The 17,155-nt window shown below is 57.4% G+C and overlaps 2 protein-coding genes across 3 annotated transcripts; both read left to right on the top strand.

The window, feature by feature from the left end:
• The first annotated feature begins 368 nt into the window (after positions 1–368).
• Positions 369–11,091, top strand: ABCF3 (ATP binding cassette subfamily F member 3). 2 transcript variants are annotated; one of them, XM_039713923.1, is made up of 21 exons: positions 370–528; positions 708–855; positions 926–1,005; positions 1,277–1,332; positions 3,003–3,100; positions 3,215–3,337; positions 3,609–3,875; positions 4,080–4,160; positions 4,707–4,766; positions 5,095–5,151; positions 5,352–5,374; positions 5,948–6,003; positions 6,133–6,333; positions 6,485–6,561; positions 6,802–6,846; positions 7,174–7,306; positions 7,889–7,977; positions 8,179–8,270; positions 8,817–8,949; positions 9,299–9,386; positions 10,180–11,091. In XM_039713923.1, exons 1-21 carry the CDS (start codon positions 456–458, stop codon positions 10,336–10,338), a joined length of 2,139 nt encoding a protein of 712 aa, XP_039569857.1. In that variant the 5' UTR covers positions 370–455; the 3' UTR covers positions 10,339–11,091. The 2 variants fall into 2 exon arrangements, with proteins under 2 accessions (XP_039569858.1, XP_039569857.1); XM_039713924.1 differs by lacking the exon at positions 4,707–4,766 and having other exon boundaries at positions 369–528.
• Positions 11,092–12,905: 1,814 nt separating this feature from the next.
• On the top strand, positions 12,906–17,055 carry LOC120504388 (PHD finger protein 13-like). Its single transcript, XM_039713829.1, has 5 exons — positions 12,906–13,499; positions 14,647–14,739; positions 15,036–15,648; positions 15,965–16,000; positions 16,111–17,055. The coding sequence occupies exons 1-5, from the start codon at positions 12,969–12,971 to the stop codon at positions 16,335–16,337; spliced, it is 1,500 nt and encodes a 499-aa protein (XP_039569763.1). The 5' UTR covers positions 12,906–12,968; the 3' UTR covers positions 16,338–17,055.
• Positions 17,056–17,155: the final 100 nt, after the last annotated feature.

Raw genomic sequence — 17,155 nt, 5'->3', positions numbered from 1 at the left:
GGTGCTGTGTGGGGTAGCTGAGGGGATCAGTAACTGCTGAGCAGCTGGACCCGGCCCTTGGCTCAGCCCCTGTGCCTTCAGTCTGTGAGCAGGTGACGATGTCCGTGTGGTCATTGTTCTTCGGCGGATGAAAAAATTCAAACCCAAACCTGCAGTGTCTTGATTGTGGTTTAAAAGCAGAAACTGTTTTTAAAAGAGGGAAGAAAGAATTCCGAGTGCTCCCCAGACCCTTTCCCTGTGCAGGCAGGGGCTGGGCGGGGTTGGGCCCGTCCCGGTGCCGCCGGCAGCCCCGCTCCTGCCCCCCTACTGCGCAGGCGCGGTCGGGCCCGGGCTACAGACTACATCTCCCGGCGTCCCTCGCGCCATGGCGCCCGCCCGCCTCCTTCCCGGCAGCGCCCGCCGTCCCTTCCGGCTCCGAGCGGCGGCGGCTCCGCGGGGGGGGGGCCCCCCCCGCCATGGCGTCCTGCGCCGACATCCTCCGCTCCGAGTTCCCCGACCTGGACGGCGAGCTCTTCGCCTACGTGACGGGTGAGCGGCTCCCGCCTGCCCGCTGCGGCTCGGCCTCCCGCGGCGCCGCGTGTCGCGACGCCTCCCCGCTGTGGCGGCAGCGCCCGGACGGCGAGCGGCGGCGGGAGGGTGCGGTGCGGGAGCGGGCGGGTGCCACCTGTCGCCACGGCGGCGGGGAGTGCAGCGCCGTGTGCCCGCAGGCATCCTGCACGGCAGCGGCGCGGACTTCGAGTCGGTGGACGATCTGGAGGAGGCGGTGGGCGAGCTGCTGCGGGAGGTGTCGCAGGACACCAAGGACGACGGCGCCATCAGGGAGATCTGCCAGCGCCTCTTCAACACCCTGCAGCTGTAAGGGCACCGCGGCCCCCCGCACCCCCGCGCCCCGCTCAGCGCCTCACCCTCCTCCTCCTCTCCGCAGGGACGAGGGCCAAGCCCAGCGCTGCAGCCAGGTGCTGCTGGATGCCCCCATCCAGCTCTCCCAGATCACCGATGGATACGGTGAGTGGTGCCCCCGGCTCACTCCTGCCTTCGGGGTGCTGGGTGAGCTCTCCTGACCTTGGCGAGGGGAGCCTCAGGCTGTCCCTCACAGGCACACGTTTGTCATCGTGCAGCGGTGCCCACGGGGGAAGGTGGAGGTGGAGACATGCCCCTTGGTCCCCTCATCCTGTCGGGAGAGGGATCAGTCCTGCCTGGGCATGGGTGGTCATTAAAGCAGGGCTTTGCAGAGCCACACGTGCTCACCCAGCCCAACCCCACCGGCTCCTTGCAGGCGACGCCAGCGCGGATCTGCTGCCGGGGCTGCTGCTGAAGAGAGGCCAGACCTCGGTAAGTGAGGGCTCTGCCCTTCCCTGTGGGAGCAGCTGACACGTGGGGCTGCAGGGGCCCTGCCCTGCTCCAGTCCAGGTTGCCCTTGGAGAGCAGCCAAGGCAGGCAGCAGCCTGGCTGGGAGTATAGCTGCAGGGGGTACTGCTCCTCCTTACTGGGCTCTCTGTAATTTGGGAAACTCTTGACCTTGGTCTGGTGAAGAGGCTCCAGATGTGTTAGCAGCTTATTAATCTGACAAGATCTATTTTGCTGTAATTTCTTAGTGAACTCTGACTTTTGTGAGGACCTTTGGCTCCTACAACAAGGCCTTTGATTGAGAAAATAGGATGTCCCTGAATGACATCTTGACAGATCAGCGAGGAGTAAAGCCCTGGGTAATGGCAGGAGAGGGGGGTGGTACAGGTGGGAATTTAGCAGAGAGCTGCTGCAGGGACGTTTTAAGCTCTAGAGCCAGCTGTAGATTGTTGTGCTTTGGGAAATAAGATCAAGAGCAGAGAAGTTTGGAAGCAGTTCCACTCCACAACCTGAGGAAATATTTGATAGAATGTGTAGCTGCTCAGGAGCAGCCTGGCATGCTGTATGTGTTGGATGTGCCAAAGTCTGAGCATGGGTGAGGTGCAGGCGTACATCCACAAAGCAGGCTGGCAGTGGCTGCACAGTGTGGGCAGTGTCATTGCCAGGCTGCTCCCTTTCCTTGGGTTAATGTGTTGGGGATGAGAACCCTTCACTTGGAGGCTGAGACCTAACACAATTCCCACATGTCTGAACGGGAGTCTTAGGCAAAAACTGGCAGCTCTGGCTGGTTTTGGCACCAGAGTTGTTGCAGCTGGATTCACTTTCCAGCTCTCGTGTCTGCAATTCAAAAAAGGTTCTTCAGAAAAATTGGAGACCATTCAGAGAAAGCCTTGAGAGGCCTGTCAGGCTTTGGAGGACATGTCTTACTGGGAGATTCAGAAAGCTGGGTATGGTTTACAGAGTGACTCTGTCTGTAGGTGTGGAGTCACAGCTCTAGTAACAGCACTCTTCAGTCTGGCGTGCAGGTCTCTAACGTGCTCCAGTGCCTGCAGAGTTGCCTAGAAATACCTAGGAGTGTTCTTGGTCAGCCACAAATATTTGACTCTGTGCAGGAATAAGCTGGAGTGGGCTGAAAGCCTGGCCAAGACCAGAAGCCAGGTTTAAACACTTGGCGCCTTCTTGCCTTCAGGGTTAATTAAATGCTTTTTGTCTCTGATCCACTGCTCAAGAAGAGTTTGTTCCAAACTGGCTAACGTTTAACGTGTTGGGAAGGGAAACACCTCATGGTGCTCTTCAAGAGTGGGTGCAGGCTGTACCAGAAGAGGCACTGGGATGGCAGGTTGCTGCTGTTGAAGTGACTTGGCTGATCCCTGGAACTACAGAAACTGACTGTATGAGAGGGTCAGCCAAAACCTCTGCCTTGCTGAAGCAAAACTTGTGTATGAGCTGTTATTTAGGACTTCGTTCCTGAGGTAGCTTCCTGGCCTGGTTAACCTCCTCAAAATACGCTTGAATCTGTCCCAGTTTCCCTGTCCTTCCTCCCTCCCTTTCTTCCAGGCTTGAGAGGTTGATTGATCTTTTTTCTCCCAGAGCTGGGCTTTTGGGGATTTTGCTGAAGATGCTGTCTCTTCTTCAAACTGTGTTGTGTGTCCCAGATGGTGAATGCCAAGAAACTGGAGAAGGCGGAAGCCAGGCTGAAAGCCAAGCAGGACAAGAGGCTGGAGCGGGATTCCCTGAAGTCATCTGGCCCTGTGTGAGCTGCAGGGCACTTTGAACATGCCCATCCTGCTCTGCTGGGCATGGCTGGGATCTGGCTGTTCCAGAGCTTTCCTGTTGAGCCCCCTCTCTGTGTTCTGTCTGTCCTCAGTGTCCTTGAGGAGGCGTCTGCCAGCCAGGCTTCCAGCAAGAAGGAGACTCGCATGGAGTCATCGGGCAAGAACAAGTCGTACGACGTGCGCATCGAGAACTTCGACGTGTCCTTCGGGGAGCGGTGAGTGCGGTGGGCACGGGGGACACACCCTGCCTGGGGTTTTGGGCCATGGGGGATTGAGGCTGGATTGGAGAGCAGTTGAGGAATTACAGCGGGTGTGGCAGAGCTCAGGAAGCAAGGTGGGCACTGACCCTGTTGGCTGTGGGCAGGAGAAGCCTGTGATTTTTGCTTGGCTACAGCACAGCCTGAAATACACCAGGGGCAGGTGGCTGTCAGTTGTCCCCTCTTCATGGGACAGTCTGACCAGGGACCTCCTGTTCCCTTGCTTCAGTGTCCTGCTGACGGGAGCAGACCTGAACCTGGCCTTCGGGCGGCGCTACGGGCTGGTGGGCAGGAACGGGCTGGGGAAGACCACGCTGCTGAAGATGATCGCCAGCCAGAGCCTGCGCATCCCCTCGCACATCAGCATCCTGCACGTGGAGCAGGAGGTGGCAGGGGATGACACACCAGCGCTGCAGAGTGTGCTGGAGTGTGACACCACTCGTGAGAGCCTGCTGCGGGAGGAGAGGGACCTGACAGCCAAGATCAGTTCTGGCAGGTGAGGTGATCCCCTGGATTTCCAGCCCTTCTGTGGCCTCTTGACCACAAGGTCTCATTGTGAGGTCTGTCCCTTCCAAAGACATGCTCTGGCAGGGGTGGGCTGTATCTTGCCCACCTTAGTCCTGCCTGGGGAGATCAGCCTCCCCCAGCACTCAAACCCTGACTTGGTGAGTCCCACACACTCCTCCTTTTTCTGCCCCAGGGGAGAAGGGACAGAAGGTGCCAGGCTATCGGAGATCTATGCTAAGCTGGAGGAGATTGAGGCGGACAAGGCCCCAGCAAGGTGAGACAGCCCTGTGAGCACTGCTGTGTGTTGGCATGGCCAGGGCTGAGCAGTGGTTTGGGGTATGGAAGAGTCGTGCTGTGGCCCTGGGATCCAGCCTGTGGGGATGGGGTTTTCTCTGCTTTTCTTCTTGTCTCTTCTCTTTCACAGCTCTGCTAGTTTAGGAATAGTTGAGCTTTCTACTGAAGCTGGAGGGACTTTTTTTGCTCCAAATGGCTTGTATTGTTGCTGCTGCTGTTGTCTGACCTCCATAGGTTCTTGGTGTCTGGGAAGCATTTTTGGGATGGTAATGATGTGACTCTCTTCCTGGCCAAAGAGATGAAAACTCCTTGCAAATCTCCTGGGACTTCATGTGGAAGCCGTGCCCTGCTGGGCTGCATTTCCTAGCCACATGCTTCTCTTGGGTGTGCAGGGAAGTTTTCCTGCACCAAAATGGCTTTAAAATATGTAGCAGAGTTCCCTTGCTGTTTGTGGGTCTGAGACCTCAGACTGTGCCCTGCTGTTGGATGCTGTAGCTGGATTCCAGTTCTCTCCCCTTCTCCCCAGGGCGTCCGTCATTCTTGCTGGGCTGGGCTTTAATGCAAAGATGCAACAACAGACAACCAAGTAAGTTTCCAAACTTTGGGCACTGAGGCAGTGATGTGGCTGGGGAGATGTTCCAACTGAGCCCCCAGGCACTGCTGTGGCTGTAAGGAAAAGCAAGGGTTTATTCTTGCCCATCCAATGTGGTCTCCTTCCCTGGGGGTGCCTGTGGTCTCCTGCCACCTTCCTGCTGGACCTCAGATCTTGTGCTGTGCTTGAAATCTCTGCAGGGACAAGTTGCCTCTGGGTGACAGCAGAGCCAAAAGAGCCATGGGGGAGCAGGTCCTGCAGGCAGGCAGCCACAGTGGTTCTGTGTTGAACAGTAACCCCTCTCTGCATCTTCTCTCCTCAGAGAGTTTTCTGGAGGCTGGAGAATGAGACTGGCCTTAGCCAGAGCCCTGTTTGCCAGGTTGGTGTCCAGGCCTTCATGCTCTGGGGTTAAGCCTCCTTGCTGTCTGTGCTGCGAGGTGCAGGGGTGCTGCCTGGGGGCCCTCTCAACCCAGGCTCTTGAGGTGGGGGGTGTTGGAGGCACTGCAGCTCTGTGTGTGTGATGAGGCACTCTGCACTGACCCTGTGCTCCTTCTGATACCCATGTCTTGTTTTCCCCAGGCCAGATCTCCTTCTGCTGGATGGTAAGTTGATACTGTGAGTCCCCTTCTGACACTGCTGTGCCTGCCTGTGCCCTTCCTGGGGTTGGGAACATGCCATGGCCTTTATCTGCCTGCTCAAAATAGCCCTGTAATGGGCCGGCCTGGCAGCACAGTTGGCAGCAGTGGCACAGGGAAATCTGCCTGGGCAGCAGCTCTCACTGTGCTCAGCAGAGCCTTGCCCTGTGCTCCAACCATGTGGCCTGCATGTCATCCTGCCCCAAGTTTTGTTCCCTTTCCCTTGCTAGTCCCTGGAATGCACCCTGGCTGCCAGTTTGTGCTGGGGGAAGTCCCTTCACTGCAGAGCATGCCCAGGTTGGGTAGGGAATCTGGGTGAGATGCTGCTGTGAGGAGCCTCCCTGCCTGAGCCTGAGCCCGAGCCTGGGCCCCTGTGCACACACATCATTACACCTTACATGAATCCCCTGAGCTGGGCAGGGAAGGTCTCCACGCAGGCTCTTTCCCACAATGCACATCACTAGCCTTTCCTATGGGAAAAAAATAGAATCCAGCCATCCCCATCCCTCCTGACCTCGGTGCCTTTTCCCCTTCCCTCAGAGCCAACGAACATGCTGGATGTGAGGGCAATTTTGTGGCTGGAGAGCTACCTACAGGTAGGGGGGTAGGAGAAGACCTGGATACCAAGAAAGGGTGAGGGAGGGAGATGTCCTCACCTGCCTGGGTGGTGGGACCAGCCCCTGTGCTTGGTGGTGCTCAGGCCTCCCTCTTGCTGTCTCCTCCAGACCTGGCAGTCGACCATCCTCGTGGTGTCCCACGACAGGAACTTCCTGAACGCCGTGGCCACGGACATCATCCACCTGCACTCGCAGCGGCTGGACATGTACCGTGGGGACTTTGAGAACTTCATGAAGATCAAGGAGGAGAGGCTGAAGAACCAGCAGCGAGAGTATGAAGCCCAGCAGCAGTACCGTGAGCACATCCAGGTACTGGGAGAAGCCAGTGGAGCTGGGGCATTCTCCCAGCCTTGTCCCTTTCTCTCTGCCTTAGTGGTTGCATTGCTGTAGGTTTGGCAGTGGAGCAGGGTGCTGGTGCTGAAGGGGATTTGGGGCTCTCTGATGCTTTTCTCTCTCCCAGGTTTTCATTGACCGCTTTCGCTACAACGCCAACCGGGCGTCCCAAGTCCAGAGCAAGCTCAAGCTGCTGGAGAAGCTGTGAGTGCCTATCCTGCTCCTCTCTGGAGGTGGAAAATGGGCACTGCTCATGGGGAGAAATGGAGATTCCCAGGGTACCTGGCAGATACAGTTGTGGTTTGGGCTTTTTGGGTGCCTGTTTCTGGTCCAGAGGCTTTGGTTAGGATGAGGTGTCACAGAGCTAGAGACTCAACCTGGGCTTCTGGTGTGGGAGCAGACCCACAGTGCAGGGCACCTTGGTTATGTTTCCTCTTCTTTCAGGCCAGTGCTGAAACCTGTGGACAAGGAATCTGAGGTGATCATCAGGTAAGGGTCCCGTGAGCCATTGTTTGGAGGGCACCTGGCTCCATTTCTGACATGAACTTCTCCAGGGTGCTGTCCCAGCTGGGACAACCACCCCTTCACGTGGGCCAGTTTTATTCTGGCAGGGAGACCAGACAGGTCCCCTCATTCAGGCTGGGTTCCCTCTTGGGGCCAGGGCTGCAGATCTTTGTTGCTTTCTTCTGCCCATCCTTCCCTGAGGCCCTGCATGATAGGGAGCCCTCCTTGTCACATGGGGGTTACAGAGGTGGTTCTGGGTGGTTGGGAGTCTCTGAAGTTCCTGGCATCTCTCACCTCTTCCTGCCTTCTCAGGTTCCCTGACGGCTTTGAGAAGTTCTCCCCACCAATCCTGCAGCTGGATGAAGTGGACTTTTATTATGAGCCAAGTCACTACATCTTTCATTCCCTCTCTGTCTCTGCCGACCTGGAGTCCCGCATCTGTGTGGTATGTGGGATTGCAGAATAAGGGAGCCTGCAAGGGCCTTGGGAGGACCCTGCTCAAAGCAGGGATAGCTTTGGTTATAGGTCAGCTTGCTCAGGTCCTTGTCAGTTGAATTTTGGATATTTCCAGGGAGGACTATTTCTTCCATTCCACTGGGTCCCAATCAGAGCATTTGATCATCCTAATTTTGAGGAACACTGGGACATTTTTCCTAGTACTGTTTGGAACTTGTGATTTCATCCTTTCACTGGATACCTCTGGGAAGAGACTGCATCCATACAGGACTCCTGTTAGATGACAGCAGCATGTAGTGGGGGCCCTGCTGCATTGGATGGGGCAGCAGACACTATTGCAGATGAGGCTGGGACTGGATAATCCTTAGGCTTGAGGGTTGGGGAGGGAACATCTGGCACAGCTGCCAGTGCTGTTTGTCAATGACAGAAATGCAGCTTCCTGGTACACCATTTGTGCTCTGTCCTGTTCCCCCTCATCATCTGCAAGAGCTGAAATTCTCTGCTCATTGCCCCCCTCTCTAAAGTGCCTTCATGGATTTCACATTCTCCAATGCTGCTGCTGCTTCTGTAGGTTGGGGAAAACGGAGCTGGCAAGTCAACCATGCTAAAGATCTTAATGGGGGAGCTGGCACCAGTCAGAGGGATCAGACATGCTCACAGGTACCTGGTTGGAAGGGCTGGGGGGCTGGGAGGAATGGTGCAGCTGGGGGGCTCCTGGGCTGTGCTTTGGAGCAGTGGCTGCTTGAGTGACCAGGATGGGTCCAGCACACCCACACATGTGCCCCCTTATGGCACTGCAGCTATGAATGCTGTGGTTGTAGGGTCTGGTACCAGCTTCCAGTTGTTCTTCTCATTCTGCAGAAACCTAAAGATTGGTTATTTCAGCCAGCACCATGTGGATCAACTAGACTTGAATATCAGTGCTGTAGAGTTACTGGCAAGAAAGTTCCCAGGTGAGTATTTGTTGATCCCAGAGGTCTTCTGTGCTGTGCATGGAGGAGCATTGATTTGTCCATGCTCCTGGGCAAAAGGCTCTGTCCCATCAGTGCTTAAGGGTCATTTTCAACACTGGGATAACTCCCCTCATCCAGCCAAGTTCAGGTCATCAGCCATGAGAAGCAGGGGTAGCTGGTAGTCTGCAGATCTCAGGCTGGTGCCAAGTTTTGGGGCAGATGAGCTTCTTTCCTGCTTATAGGATAAGCACTAGATGCCCCTTTCCCAGTTGCCAAAACCTCTGGTTCCTTTCTGGTTCCTTTCTGGTTCCTTTCTCCATTACTTGACCCAGGGACTTGGGAGCAGCATCACTTGGTGTCAGTCACCAGCCCTGCAGCCCCTGTCCTGATTGTGCCAGTCAGGTTTTCCCTGCAAACCCCTCACATGGGAGGGAATTGCCTGGAAGTGCTGCTGATCTCCCATTTGCTGGTGTGGCAGAGGCTGTCCATCTGTGACCCTGTGTCACACCAGGTGTGTCACAGCTGTGTTGTGACATGATCCTGCAGGGAAGACGGAGGAGGAGTACCGGCATCAGCTGGGGAGCTACGGCATCTCCGGGGAGCTGGCCGTGCGTCCCGTGGCCAGCCTGTCCGGGGGCCAGAAGAGCCGCGTGGCCTTTGCCCAGATGACAATGTCCTGGTAATGTTCTCCCAAACGCTGGTAATTTTTGCATGCCTTCATCCCTGGAACTTGCTTCAGCAGGAGGAAGGCAGGCATCCAGGGGCTTTGTGCTACCCCACAGCAGCTTTGTCCTTGGGGGTTTTTATGGAGAGGGAGGTGTCACCCTGGGGAGACTGGAAGGAGGCAGATGGTTTTCTTCCACTGCTGTGGGCTCACAGGGATAAGAGGTGTCCCTGGGACTGGGCAGTGCCAATCCTGGGGCCAGCCACATGCCAATGGCTGTGGCTCTAAGCAGCTAAAGCAGCAGTTGGTGCAGACCCAGCCTGAGCCTGTTTCACTGCATCCTCAGAGCTGTCTTCTCTTCCAGTCCAAACTTCTACATCCTGGATGAGCCAACAAATCACCTGGACATGGAGACCATTGAGGCACTGGCAAAGGCTCTGAATAAGTTCCGGGTAAGGTTCTCCCAGCAACATCTTTGTTTTTCTAACACCTCCTGCAGCCTCCAACTCAAATTACTTGTTATCTCAGCCAGAGGTGGATGGTGAAATACCAGCAGTGACTTCAAGTCTAGGATAGAATTTGGGAAATTAGTCACATTTCTGCCTTAGCCATCCATCCTGGTGGCTTGTTTACATGATGGCTTTGGCTAGGAGTGGCTGAGAGAGGCAGTAACAGCCCAGAGAGCACCTTGTCCCATCGTCACCTACACTCTGGCTTCTCACATGCTGTGTGCAGCCAGCCTTGCCTTGAGGCCACTCAGTTCTTCCTTTGGCACGTTTTATGCCTGATCTCCAGAGACTCAGCCTCCAGATACCACTGTGATCACCCTGGATCTCACTGGTTGGGGCAGTTTTCCTATGACAGAAGAGTTTAGCTGAGGCTGCTCAGGGCCCTACCCAGGCACCTTTTCACTGTTACTGACTTTGTGTGGATTCTCCATCCTTCAAGTTGTTGGACACCTGGAGAGCCAGTAACAAACCTTGAACTTGCCTTCCGAGAGAGGAGATTAAATGTGTTACTACTGCACATGGCTCCTCCACAGGTGATCTGTCTGTCCCCCTGAAGGGAGGAAAAGCTGGGATGAGCTCCCTGCCTGTAAAATACTGTTCAGTTTTCCCTGGAGCTGATGGAAACCTGAAGTGCTGGGCACAGGCCAGAGAGAGGCACAAGATCCCCATGCCACCAGTCCTGGGCCCTGGGTTATGCTCCACTAAGTTCCCCGTTTTCCCAACTGTGTGTTGACAGGGTGGTATAATCCTGGTGTCCCACGACGAACGCTTCATCCGCCTGGTGTGCCAGGAGCTGTGGGTGTGTGAGAACGGCACCGTCACACGCATCGAGGGTGGCTTTGACCAGTACAGAGACATCCTGAAGGAGCAGTTCCGGAAGGAGGGGTTCCTATAAGGGAGGTGGGAGCCGGACTGCGCCAGGGGCTGGAGGGCAAAGCTCAGCCACCTCGGCTTCCATCCCAACTGTGCCTGGCAGAGCGCCGAGGACGCTGCTGCCCACATGGCCCGTCAGCCATGCCATCCAACTGCCACCTGAACTGCTCTCCCCTCCCGGGGCCGGCTGGAAGGACAGCGCGGGAGCAGGAGCCTGGTGTGCTGGCCAGGGGCACGCCAGGGGCTCTGTCACTGGCCAGGGCTGTGCCTGGCACCGGGCACACTGGGAAGGCTGTGCCTGGAGCTGCTGCTGTGCCGAGAGGAGGGATGGCAGAGCATCCTGACCCTCGGTTTAACTCCGTGCTCTGCAGGGCAGAAGAGCTGTTCTCCGTGTTTCTTCGCTTCACCCTCTGCCTTTTTCTTTCTTTGTTTTTTTTGTTTACTGCCTGAGCACTAGTCCAGCTCCATCACATGCCACTGTCCTCCCTGCTGCCTTGGAGGGAAACGAGGCATTTGCTGCTAAAAGTGACCCCTGCCTCTTCCCCAGCCCCCGATGCTCGGGCTTGCTTACGTCTGTAGTGCCAAGGGAGCCAGAGCCCGGTTCTGCTGGGCGTGCTCCCTGCTCCTTTCCCTGTGCTGCTGCCGGTACCTCCTCGCTGCCTGCCTTGCCTTTGAGCCGGCTCGGGGGTGGACTGCCCTGGGGTGGGCTGCCCAGCATCCCTCCCTGCCCACCCACACAGAGGCTGTGGTGTAAATAAACCCAGGACGCAGTGGGTGCAAGGCTCTCCTTTCCTTGGGGGGGCTGTGGGGCTTGATTTTGGAGGGGAGGGGGGGATTGTCCTCCTCAAGCACAAGGCTGGTGAGGAGGAGATGCTTTCCAGATTATTCTCTCTGAGTTAAATGCCAGCTCTGTGGTGCAGGTGAGGCTGGGACCTCCTGGCTGAAGTGTGCCAGTGTCCCACTGGGCAGTGGGAGGCCTTTCAGGGCATGGGGCTGGTGTGAGGCTGGGTTGGATGTCAGCCCTGGAGGGTACCGGGCCCGGTTGTGGTTTGGGGGGGAAATGGGCCCAGGGTGGGCAGGAGGAAGGGGGCAGAGCTTTAAATTACATTGAGCAGGGAATGGGGATGTATTTCTGGGTGTCAGAGAGGAACCAGGAAACATCAACACCTTAGGAAGCAACAGGGTAATACCCATAAATCGTCTCAAAAGAATTATTAGGCAGGGCTCCTCCCAAACTACAAAAATGCCCCCAGCTGAAGTGTCTCCACACCAAAGCATGCAGCATGGGTAACAAGTGAGAGGAGTCGGACACTATGGTGCAATTAAAAATCTATTATATAATTGCTATCAAAGAAACTGATGTGCCACATAACTGGAACACTACAATGGGGGCCTACAAGATGTCAGAAGAGAGGATGGGAAGGAGGGTCAGGGGCGTTGTGCTCTCCTAAGGAAGGGACAGGTAGTGCAGAGCTGCCTCTGAGTAACAGCCATGAACAGGCTGAGAGCCTGTGGGTAAAAATCAAGAAGAGGACCAGCAAAAGACATCCTGTGTTTGGCATCTACTACAGGCTGCCTGGCTGGGGGGTCTGCTGATACAGCTGCCTTGCTTCACATATGTTGGCAAACTCGGTGTATCTTCAAGTCCTGCATCCAGGTTGTTTATGAAGATTTGAAGAGCATTTGCCTTAAACTTGAGCTCTGCAGAACCCTACCAGTGACTGGTCACCAGTCTGATGCCACCCCATTCACCATAACCTGGCCCATGAGGCTATTGCTCACCCATCACATGACATATCTGTCCATCTGTGTACTGGACATTCTGTCCAGAAGAATCCTGGGAGAGACCACATTGATTGAAAGCTTTACTGAACTCCAAATTTTCTATCAAGGCTTCCCTAGATCAACTACTTGAGTCGCCTTGTCCTTAAAGGAAGTTTCTCAAGCAGAACTTTCCCCTCATGAACTTTTGCTGGCTGTGACTGATGCCTGTGTTGTCCTTCAGGTATTTTTCTGTAACTCTCAGAATAATGTTCTCCATAATTTCACCAGGCACTGAAATGTGACTGACAGGCCTATAGCGCCCAGGAGCATCCCTCTAGCCCTTTCAGGGAAAATGTTTGCCCATTTCCAGTCAAGTGGGATCTCTCCAGATTCCCATGGCAGTCCAAAAATCATGAGAGGTCTCATGATGACATCCACCAGCTCTTTTGAGTACTCTTGGATGAATTCCATAAGGCCCCGTACAGCATCCCTAGAAAGGGATTCAGCTGGAGCAGCAGATCCTGCACAAGTTTGGAGTTGAGTGGGAGTTTATCATTCTCACAGCCATGGTCCTCCAGCTCAGGGACCCCTAGAGCCCATCACTGGTGTTGAAATTTGAAGTGAAGAAGGCATTAAACATCTTTGCCTCATCTATGTACCTGCTTGTGGGGTGCCCATCCTCATCTAGCAACGAGAAAACCTGAATTCTGGAGTGGCTTTTGCTGTTGACATATTTTAAAAAGAGGGAGTGACTTTTTACACAGGCGGATAGGGATGAGAGAAGGGGGGATGGCTTTAAAGTGAAAGAGGGGACTCTGGATATTAGGATGAAATTCTTCCCCGGGAGTGCGCGGAGGCAGGCGCACAGGTTGGCCGGAGCAGCTGCGGATGGCCCGGCCCTGGAGCCGTTCCCGGCCATGTCGGACGGAGCCCTCCGGCGGGGTGGGTCCCGCCCGGGCCCGGCGCGCGGGGACCGTTCGAACGCGGTGTTCCCCCCGAGCCCCAACATTCCATGAGCCGCGGCCCCGCGCGGGCGCTGGGCGGTGCCTCGGCGTTGCCGTTGGCGGCGGCGGCGGGTCCGGGCGAGTCCAGCCGGGCTGCGCTGCCCTGCTCGGTACCGGGAGGGGCGGACGCTCACCGGCACCCCCCCGCACCGGGACGGCCGGCGCGAGGCCCCGCCCCCGCCTTCCCCGCCACCAGGTGGTCCCGCCCCTGCGGCCGGGGCGGCGCTCGAGCCTCGCTCCCACCGGCGGCGGGCACTGCACCGGGACTGCTACCGGCACCGGGACTGCTACCGGCACCGCCACCGGCACCGGCATGAGCGCCGGCGGGCAGCCGGCGGAGCCCTGCCCCCGCGGCGGGCCGTGCTCGGCGGGGAGCAGCCCCGTGCCCAGCCCCGCGTCCCCGGCGCCCGAGGAGGTGAGCGGGGCGGCGGGCAGCGGATGGTGGTGGGGGGCGGCTGCGTGCCGGGCATCGGGGGTGCGGGGGTGCCCTCCGGAGCGGCGGGGGTCGTGTGTGTGTGTGCGCGGAGGGGGTGGGCTCTGTGGCTGTGTGTGTGTGCGGGGGGGTCTCCTCTGTGTGTGTGCGGGGGGGGGTCCCTTCTGTGTGTGTGTGTGCTGGGGGGGTGCCCTCTGTGTGCGTGTGCAAGGGCGAGGGGGTCCCCTGTGTGTCTGTGTGTCCGGGCGGCTCCTCTCTCTGCGCTGTGTGTGTGTACGGGGGGGTTCGCTCTGTGCGTGTGTGTGTGTAGGGAGGGGGTGCCCTCCGTGTGGCTCTGAGTGTGTACGGGGGGGGTCCTTCGGCGTGGCTGTACGGGGGGGTCCCCTCCGTGTGGCCATGTGTGTGCTGGGGGGGGCCGTGTGTGGCGGAGGGCCTCGTGGGGGAGCGCTGTGCGCGGGGGGTGCTGGTGCCGGAGCGGGGAGCTTGCTGTGGAGGGCTGGGGGGCTCCGTGTGTGTGTGCGGGTGTCTGTGAGTGCGCGGGGGGGCCGCTCCGTGTGTGCCCGCGGGGGCCGTGCGTGGGAGAGGAGCCCTCGGGGGGCGGCTGTGGGCACGGGCGGGGGATGCCGCCCCGGGGGGGGCGGTGGCGGCCCTCGGGGTCCCCGTGGGGGGGCCCGGGGTGCTCGGCTGGGGCCCGGGCCTCCCCCCGCGGGACCGAGCCCCGAGCGCGCCGGGCGCTGCCGCGGGAGCGTCCCCCGCCGCGGAGTCACCGCCCGTGGGTGGACGGACATCCCGGCCCCGGGCCCCCGAGCCGCCGATTCAGGCTCCGCCAGCGGCTGCCCGGCTCTGGGTGTCCCGGCATGTCGTCACGGTGTCGTCGCGTGTGTCCGGCCCTGCCTCCCCCCCCGCCCAGCCCCGCCGCCACCCCGCCCGGCATCTGCGTTTAAAGGGAAGGGCTGCGTTTGCCTCGGCGGGTGATGAAGAGTTACGGGAAGGATGGGTGTTTGGGTGACCTCGATGTTCTGTGCCTGTAAAGCTGCCGGGTGGTCCAGGGCTGCCGCCAGAGCCGGCTGTGATATCGGCTTGGCTGGGATATCCCGGGAGTTTAATCCACTCGTGGTGTTTCTTGCAGCCACTTCAGAAACGGCGGAGAACTGTGGAGGATTTCAACCAGTTCTGCACCTTCGTTCTGGCCTATGCAGGCTACATCCCGTACCCTGAAGAGGTAAGGGGGTTTGCACACTGTTCCTCTACAAAGACACTGGTTCTCCTGGTCTCCCTGCCATGTGCAGGCTCAGCTCCTAATCTCTGAGAATCATGGATTGGTTTGGGTTGGAAGGGACCTTAGAGATCATCTAGTTTCATCTCCCCTACCATGGGCAGGGGTGCCACCCACTAGATCAGGTTGCTCAGGGCCCATTCAGTCTGGCAGACACTGCTGGAGAGTCGTTCTCTCCTCACTCCAAATATCTGTGCTCCAGTCTCCCCTGCTAATCCTTCATCTTCCCCTCTTTCCACTAGTATGTGCCCTGGACCCACGGAGGCAGCATGAGCCCCCAGAACAGCACGGGGAGCACTCAGGACAGCGATAGCTCAACCTCGTCTCACTCCTCTGATGGCCACATCCCCATGGACAATAGGAAGAGCAGGAATGCTGTGGCCAGGGGGGCTGTGGGCAGTGGGCTGCTGATGAACAGCCCTGCCTTTTCCACTGCCTTCTACAACGTCCGGCCCCAGCAAATCAAACGGAAGAAACCGCCAGCAAAGAAACGCATCTTGGAGCAGGAGGTGAAGAAGAAGGTGCCGCTGAGTGCTTGGAAAGACTTTGGGGCAGAGCAGGATGGGGTGAAGCAGCTGGCTGCACTGGCAGGACAGCTGTCTCCTGTGAAAGAGGAGCTATTGGAGCCTTCCCTCAACCTGCCTGGGGACCCCCAGCCCAACTCCCTCCTGGAGGAGGGAGTGACAGAGGAGAAGGACTTGATGTACGGAGCACAGGGAACTGAGAAGCCAGCAGATGATCCTCAGCTTAAGGAGCATGACTCCTTCTCTGGAGAGAGGAAAAGCCCTAGTCCCTGTAATAGCTTGGACCAAAGCACAGGGGAAGATACAAGCAGAGAGGCCTCCCAGCTCAGTGGTAAGTGTCTGGGGGATGGCAGAGGGTCCTCTTGTGCTGCATCCATAGCCAAACATTGTCCCTCCTTCAGCTGGAGCCACCCTTGCTGGCCACAGGGAGGGTCTGTCCATAGCCTGAGCTTCTCCCAGCAAGAGAAATACTTTTGGGATGTGGGGGACTGAAGAGCAGAGGGCAGGAAGCAGACCAGCCCTTTGGTAGCTCTGTTCTGCAGAGCAAGTGGTGCAGACCTGAAACAGGTCTGAAGTGAGGTGCAGGCCTGCCTTACTCATCTGATTTTGATTTTTTTTTCTTTTTCCCCCTTTTGCAACTTCAACAGCCGGGTTTGCAGAAGTTCCCAACACCAAAGCAGAAGGTGAGTGGGGGGCTGTCCCATCTGACACCAGTAGAATGGCTGGTGTGGCACAAGCAGACGTGCAGCTGCTGAGGCCGTGTCTGAGCGTGTCTCTCTCTCTCCCTGAGCAGATGATGACGCCTGGGATCTGATCACTTGCTTCTGCATGAAGCCCTTCGCAGGGAGGCCCATGATCGAATGTAACGAGTGTGCTACCTGGATCCACCTTTCTTGTGCCAAGATCCGCAAATCCAACGTGCCTGACATTTTCATCTGCCAGCGGTGCCGGGACGCCAAGCAGGAGATCCGCCGCTCCAACCGAGCTCGGACAGTGCCCCGCAAGCGCCTGGTTGACTGATGCTCCTGCAGAGCAGGAAGGCCGGGGGTCCCTTTTTAACCTGAAGACTTAGACAATCAATGCACTGGCAGGGGAGGGGCTGGGACGCAGGGCTGGACTGTCCCCCCACACCTCTGGCCCCTGAAAGCTGCCCTGCGTGCTCTCCCCGAGGATCGGATTGGCCATAGAGCTCGGTTATCCCAGAAGTGTGCAGGGGGTGGGAGGGTGGTCCAGATGCTCGTCCCTGTGGGTGGTGTGTTAGTGTTTGTGATCTCCTGGGGCCCCACATGCACTAACTGTTGGATCCCACCTCCTCCTCACAGCCCCTCCAAAGAGCCCTGCCCATGTGCCTTCTGCACTTTCCCTGGGGGATGCAGGCCCCGCTCCTGTCCTGGTGACACTCAGCTCAGCCCCTACCTGCCAGTCCCTGTGACTATAATTCTTAACTGGGTTCTTTCCTACTTGCACATCTGGTTACTGTGGGACCACAGCTGGGGGCAGGGTGTGGGACAGCCCCCTGTCACACAGCAGCCCCCAGGCTTGTCCCTGTGCCTCTCTCCTCCTGTGGAAAGCCTGGGCCCCAAAAGTGCTTTATGTTTTTATAGTTACTTTGTATTATAGTTAATTTGTATTATAGTTACTTTGTATTATAGTTAATTTGTATTATAGCGAAATTCTGGTCCTTGCCCTGTGGAGTGTGACTGGAGTCTTATGTATATAATAAATACTTTTGCCATAACAGTGGTGGCTTTGGCATAGGTCAGTGACCTTGATTCTCATGTCCCTTGGGGGACCCAAGTGCTCCCCTGCTTCCCTTCTGCTGTGGCTGGGAGGGGATC

The sequence above is a fragment of the Passer montanus genome, unplaced genomic scaffold (assembly GCF_014805655.1).
Source record: "Passer montanus isolate IOZ18808 unplaced genomic scaffold, ASM1480565v1 scaffold29, whole genome shotgun sequence".
Taxonomy (NCBI): domain Eukaryota; kingdom Metazoa; phylum Chordata; class Aves; order Passeriformes; family Passeridae; genus Passer; species Passer montanus.
This window is presented reverse-complemented; position numbering and strand designations above follow the sequence as displayed.